The 7,118-nt window shown below is 37.3% G+C and overlaps 1 protein-coding gene across 1 annotated transcript in view; it reads right to left on the bottom strand.

Annotated features, from left to right (window-relative positions):
- Window positions 1–7,118, bottom strand: part of LOC107085047 (myocyte-specific enhancer factor 2A-like) — a 23,884-nt gene that overhangs the window by 9,864 nt on the left and 6,902 nt on the right. Inside the window, exons 3-5 of the mRNA XM_015375182.1 lie at window positions 3,901–4,035; window positions 3,501–3,693; window positions 1,198–1,251 (exon numbers count right to left, since the gene is read on the bottom strand). Of these exons, the coding sequence (XP_015230668.1) occupies window positions 1,198–1,251; window positions 3,501–3,693; window positions 3,901–4,035 (382 nt within the window). The remainder of the gene's footprint in view (window positions 1–1,197; window positions 1,252–3,500; window positions 3,694–3,900; window positions 4,036–7,118) is intronic.

Raw genomic sequence — 7,118 nt, 5'->3', positions numbered from 1 at the left:
ATATTTAAATCATGTTTTCGATAAATAAATAAAAAAACTTGAATGAATTAAATAAATCTGCTTATTTCAATGTACATTCACAAATATGTATTTCATAATATATTTTGGCCCTCCATATACCTCAGGGATCCAATAACAATGATTATTTAAAAAAAAACCTCTGGGTCTCGGCTCCCTCTTAAGGAAGCCCTGATGTACCCGCATTAGCAGCAGCTTCTATTTTAACCTTAGACTCTTTGGAGAACAAGGTGACGCCATGATACTTTGAAATTAGGGCTGAAACAATTAATCAGATTAATCTATTACTTATTTAAATAATTGTCAACTAATTTGGTAATCAATTAAATGTTAACTGAGTATAGAGACTGTAAAATATGCTTTTAGCTTTCAGAGCAACCGATTCAGAGCTCTAAATTTATCAATATTGTGAAAAAATATATAAACATTTTGCATTTAAGATAAGGAAAATATATATCTTTGCTTGTCAATATGCTTTATTAAGAACTCCTCAAGTGGAAAAGTAGGAAGGAACCTTTGGCTATCTGATTATTAATCGATTAATTGAAAAATAATCGACAGATTAATCAATTAGCAAAATAATTTTTAGCTGCAGTCCCAATTGATCCTTGTTGTTCACATGATTCCCTGATTGGATCCACCAGGGTATCTACAGACTTCTCTCGTTTAACTAAGAAGCTGATAGAAGATAAAATGTGTTTATAAGCTGTAAAGTCATGCCGCTATATTTCAGGGAACTCTACAGACAAGGCTAGATTTGCAGCACTAGTCTGTGTTACTGTAGCATAGTCTGTAGCTCATAGCTGCATGATGATGTGAGCAGAGAGTTGTGCCAAGTGACGACTAATGTTGACATTACAAAATGGCGGCTTCCCAGTTTTGCTTCGATTCAGCCAGATTCTTCTTCTTCCGTAGAGCTCAGCGCAGCCTAAACCCTGATTACTCACTTTAGAGCGATAGACTGAAGCAGAAACTATTTACACTGACTCACAGGTCCCACCCTGGAGCTAAGATGTGAGATACTGCAAAGTGGAGAACTAATGATGTCATCAACAGGACAGAACCCAAAGCCAACAGCCTCAAACCTCACAGACATTGACTTTAACAGACTATGAGAAAACAAAGTGTGTGTTTGTGTAAAGAGCTGCATGTGTCAGAGCATGTTTCTAAGAGCCGTACCAGCTGCTCCAGATCCGTTGTGTAGAGCCAGATCTGAACTGGCCTGCAGGCCACCTGATGGTGAGCAAAAACACAAACACACAGTTATTAAGGACTTCTGCTTATCCAGTGCACATCTTCCCCCCCCCCAAACGTTTTTCTGTCCTTGAAACTTTTCATTTCTTTTGAGAAATTTCGAGTTCAGTCATATGTTTCACTTCTGAGGTGCACAAAGTGACAGCTGGTCACTCTAATAAAATCAGTCTGTTATCAAAATAGCCTTTTCTCCAAATGATTGTTTAAAATACGTTTCAAATATTTGCTCCAAGCATAGTTTGTATTGATGTTCAAAATGTAATTCCATTCATGTATGGATAAATATTTAAGCCCTGATCTTCAAAGGTTCCAAACTAAGGGCGCAATCAATTAGTGGGCGTGTTGCGGGGCATCTGCAAAGAGTGCTTGTGCAAATGTGAAGACGATCAAACTGGTTCGATTCCTTCCTATCCAAATAAGAAAACAGCATGTGCTTTTGGCAGTTTGACGGTGGCTGTTAAAAAAAAAGACAAAATGTAATTATAAAAAAAAAAAAATAGCAATGATAAAGTGCACTTGAAAGAGGTAGCCCATCTCAAAGTGCTCTGACCAAAAGTAAAAAAAGTAAAAAAATTAAATGGTAAATGGCATGTACTTATATAGCGCCTAGTCAGGAGACTTGACCAAAGCGTTTTACATTGAATTCATTCACCCATTCACGCACACACTGATGTTGTCAAGCTACATTTTAGCCACAGCTGCCCTGGGGCTCACTGACAGAAGCGGGGCTGCCGTACACTGGCGCCACCGGGCCCTCTGACCACCATCAGTAGACAATGCAGGGGAAGTGTCTTGCCCAAGGACACTGAAAGTCGGAGTCGGGGCTTGAACCGTAAATCTTTCGATTTCAGGGCAAACTCCTACATCCAACGCCACTATTTATGAATATATAGTTAAAAATATCAAATACTTATTCCACCCCCCTCCACAGAGAAGTAGCCACGGTCATTTTTACAGGAGATTAGACTCCAAAGAGCTGGATTCTCTGGGTTAGAGTCAGGTAAAAGATTTTTGCTTACAGCCAATAAAACCGATTAGACAGTTAGAATATTAAACAAAACCAACAGAAAATAGTAAAACTAAAGGTACATCCCATTCCCTCACTCGAAAAGTCTGTAATGATACTTGAAGCTACAACTTTATCTGTCAGGTTCCCTTTCTCCATGTTTTATAGTTTTAGTAGTTTAATTATTATTTTGTTGTTATTTCCAGTCTTCCAGGTTTCTATTTGTTGCCCTCTGCTGCCCTCTTGTGTTCACCTTTTTTCCCTAGCTCTTTCCCTCTCTTGTTCTGTGCACACCTGCTCCCAGTTTCATTAGCCCTCTCTTTGTCTCAGTCTCCTTTAAAAGCCCTCTCTCTTCAGTTCCTCTTTGCCGGGTCCTCGTCAAACACAGTCAAACATGCTCCAACTCCTTCTCTCTGAGCCTTCCTCCTTATGATTGTGATTCCCCTGATGTCTCCATGGTTTCTGGTACGTTAAGACTAGTTTTTATGTTTTGATTTCTGGACTCCTGGATTCATGTTTGTTTGGACTTTGTTTTCTTTTTGGATAACCTTCCTCTGTTTTCTGTAAACTCATTATTTAATCCACAAGAGATTCACCTCTGCCTCCCTGCCTCTGCTTTTGGGTCAACTAACCATAGCCAAATCGTGACATTATCCACTTTTTGAATATTCCTGGTGTTTTTTTTTTTCCATTCAGCTTTCCATGAACATAAGACCCAGCGCTCTGAGAACATCCTGCTTCATTAGAAATAGCTTTTTTGGGGCTTCTTCTAAAACTTTGATTGAAAAATTGACCTCCACCACCACATCCTGCATACTGCAAAACAATGTCGTCCCTAATAGTTCAATAAAATCGAACTGTGATTTAAATGCGGAACACAATAAGGATTATTGAGAGAGAAAAAAAATTCATTTTTTAATTTAAACTATCGCTTTGCGATTGATAAATTATTGCCTTTGCATATTATCCGCCTATATAGTAGAGCAGTTTGGTGGTTAGAATATGATCTGAACATACGAGTAAAAGAACAGGTTAGCACCAGCTGAATCATATATGGAAGTCATTTTGCACTTTCTTTGAAAATCTGCACTGTTTGAAAGAAGTTTGCACCGATTGAAGACTCACAACCCTTCTAAAGATCAGACCCTTAGTGTCAGTCTGCATAAAAATGTCTTGATTTGAATCCTCCCATTACTTTAATGTCACCAGTTTAAACACAGACCTGAGTTTCCGGTGCTGGGAGGTCTTTGTGAGGAGTTTGTGTGCCTTTGAGGATGTGTGTGAGGGGAGCAGAGGATCCCGTTGTCGGACAGAACCTGGGAAGTCACTCCTCCTCCTCCTCCGGCTGCACCGTGACAATAGTTTGAGCTGCCTAATGCTGCTTGCATGAAATGCTGCTGCGGCTGACCTGTGGACTAGAGGGAAAGCAGAAGAACAGCGATCTTCACATCAGCTCAGACTGTAATATTTAATAAGATCAGTAAAACATGGGGTTATTTGGCCACGATATCCATGGACATTTCTTCAGTTGTGTAATGGATTAGCTACTCAGAGAAATCTAAAACAGAATCATCCGTCCTTCTGTCCAAATGTAAAATTAATAGGCAAACAGAATTGCTTACTATTTTATGACTTTTCATCATGTTGTCAAAGTCCTCGTTAATCTTTTTGTATTTCTCCTCTGTGCTCGGGGTGAGGACGTAGGTGCTCTCATTGTCCGGGCTGTCGCAGCCTCTGTGCTCCTTCTTATTCAGGGCCTGCGGCGAAAAACGCAAAACAGAAAAGCATAAAGTTGAGTAAAAATAAGCACAATCTTTCCTTTTTACGTGCAAGAAAACAGCATTTTCCTGCAAGTTGGCAGTAGACACACTGGAAAATTTATCTAGAAATAAGTAAGAATTTCTTGAATTAAGTGTATTTATCCTTATTTTAAGTAGGTAAATTAGATAATTTGCCAATGGAATGAGTATTTTTACACTTAAAATAAGATAATTAGACAAAAAGCACTTGAAATGAGAGAATGCAATAGTGTTTTCTTATTTTAAATGTAAATTGTCTTGTTCCATTGGCAAAATGTCTCTTTGAGCTCCTCAATCCAAGAACAAATGCACTTATTTTAAGATAAAAATGACTTTTCTAAGTTTCTATTCTTTCCAGTGGACATAGAAAGGTTTTTAAAGCTGAATTAGAAAGCATTAAAAACCACTTTGTTAACGCCTTACTCTGTTTTCATCTGAGGTCAGAGGTCACCGCTGAATAAAACCTTTATTTGCCTTGTAGGTGAGAGTTTTGAATCCTCCTTTAGTACAAGGGGAACATTGTGTATAAATGTAACAAATGTTCATAAGAAGCTATGAAATATAATACATTTTCACCAGGTCTATATTACACTGTTATTTGAAATAGTGCACAGATTATTCCCTTTATATGAGCTCAGTGATCTTCTCTGCTCGTTCCCATTTTATCAACAGCAATCCATCTACAGGTTTTATTTCCACTGCAGCTTTGAAAATCGATTCGGATTTAACTTTGTGTCTAAGCTTCAAAATATGGACTCCTCTCAGACTGACTTAGATGACAAACTGTCTAAATAACACAAAAAGGAGGCAACAGAGAGGTAATACAATTCTTAATGTTGTTAAAGTGCCTTGGAAAAAAATTCCTATTAAAATACATTCATATCATTTCAGCCACAGAAATAAAAGGGGAAATGATGCGTGTTTATTTCAATGTAAATGCAAGCTACATTTACCCCTCATACTTTGATACCTCCAAAAAAGAATCGCTTGAACTAACATTGTGTAACGTTTAGTCAATAGAGGTTCTAGACCTTTAATTTGCAAGTTTAGCTCCTCTTAAACCAGCTCTGCACTTTTAAAAAAGTGTAAGAGTCTCACTCCGTGTTTTAAAATCTGATAAGAGATCATTTTGTAGCAGCAGATTTAGAAGTTATGGAGTTACAAGGAAACATTCCTCATCTAGATCACGGATGGCAAAGTAAAAAAAAGGGCAAAAAAAAATTTTTTTTGCTACAAGCCAGGGGTTAAATGGTTAAATGTTCAACAAAACATATTGAAATGAACATAGCCTATTGACCTGGACTTAACACATTGTTTAAAAAAATATACATATATATATAAATATCAATATTATTAATACACTATTATTATATTTATAAACTTATTAAGATAAATACATAAATGAAAGTGCCTGCTTTATAAACCGAAAATGCAAAATCCTATCTGCATTTTTTCGCTGAGTCCATTCAACTGAAAAATATGAGTAAATAAAATAAAATATCAAATGTATGGTACACAGATAAAACAATACTTAAAAGAAAAATCTTGTCTTCTACAAAGAAATCTAAACATTTAGTGATGAATCACGGCGGCGGATCCAGAATTCAGCAAGAGTTTCTTTAAAAAAGGAATTTATTAAACAAAAAGCAGAGCAATACCAAAAAGGACTGAAGAATCAAAAAGACTCCAGACTACAGGTGTCTGTGGAGGCTGATTGAAGCAAAATAAAAGGAGCCTGGATGGAGGGAGGGGTGATAGAGACGCACCGCACACTGCAAAAAATTTATATCTACATAAGTCATTTTTTTTCTAAAAATAAGTGCATTTTTTCTTGAATTGAGGAGGTAAGTGAGACACTTTGCCAATGAAACGAGACAACTAACACTTAAAATAAAAGTCTTATTTTAAGTGCATGTTATCTAATTGTCTTATTCTAAGACTAAAAATACTCATTCCATTTGCAAACAACCTTATTTACCTGCTCAAATTAAGAGTGAATACAGTTAATTTAAGACATTTTCACTTATTTCTAGATCTGCATGCCAAGCAACTGATTGAAAAATGTGTAAAAAGCATAAAAAGCTATCTGATTGCATAAAATACATCACTGTTTGCAGATAAACAGAGTTTGACTTTATCAGCTCTGGATGGTTTTAGAAAGAAAACAGTATTTTTCACAACCTGGTTCCACCTTATAGGTCCGAGATTTTTATCTTGAAAGTTTCATAGCTGTATTTGGTAACAGAGGTGGCTCAGGGCTGCATGGGACTGTTTTTACAGCTTGGAAATAGGTGACAGACAGCGGTGTTATTAACAAAGCATGATGTCACACACAAATACACACCGAGATGCTGCCTCAGAGGCAAATCACCAACGGGGAAACTTCAAGCAGCTATTCTTACACTTTATAACACGACTCAGATGCACGACTAAGGCAATTAAAGAACGGCTTAAAGGCAGATAAGAATTAGTGCTTCATCTTTTAAACTGTAGCTTCCTGGTTTAAATAATGGAGTTGGTACAATCAGATTTTTGGAGATTAGGCGAAGAAAAATAATACAGCGAAAGATGGATAGATGGGAAATAATGGCACCATGGTAGACGCATCAAACTAAAAAGGCTTGACCATGACAGGAGTTCTCTGGTATCCATCATCTCATCCTTCTGCTCCTCTCATTATAGGCCATAGCATGAAGAGGACGGACTGACCCACCGACACATGGCCTCTGCATTCCCAGACGCTGCTAGTTACCCCAAAGCTTTAAAAACACTCACTAGTCTATATTCACCACAGACCTTGAAGGAGTCACACGCTCAGCTCTTTTGAACGCTCCTGTGAACGCCTAAAATAAAAACAGATGAGTTTCTTTCTCTAATCTGGTGAACCTGCTTTTATTTTGTGTTTTTACAATAAAACCCCAGAGAAACAGGTCCAAACGTATGGAGGATTAAAAGTGCCAAAATTAAATAAATAAATACAGCATTAAATAAAAAGTTAGGGGGCGGGGTTAACGCGAATCGAGTCTCCACCTACTGTATCA

Source organism: Cyprinodon variegatus, unplaced genomic scaffold (assembly GCF_000732505.1).
Source record: "Cyprinodon variegatus isolate N-32 unplaced genomic scaffold, C_variegatus-1.0 Scaffold114, whole genome shotgun sequence".
In the NCBI taxonomy this organism is placed as follows: Eukaryota; Metazoa; Chordata; class Actinopteri; order Cyprinodontiformes; family Cyprinodontidae; genus Cyprinodon; species Cyprinodon variegatus.
The sequence above is the reverse complement of the archived record's forward strand: the minus strand, read 5'-3'. Positions and strand labels throughout refer to the sequence as shown.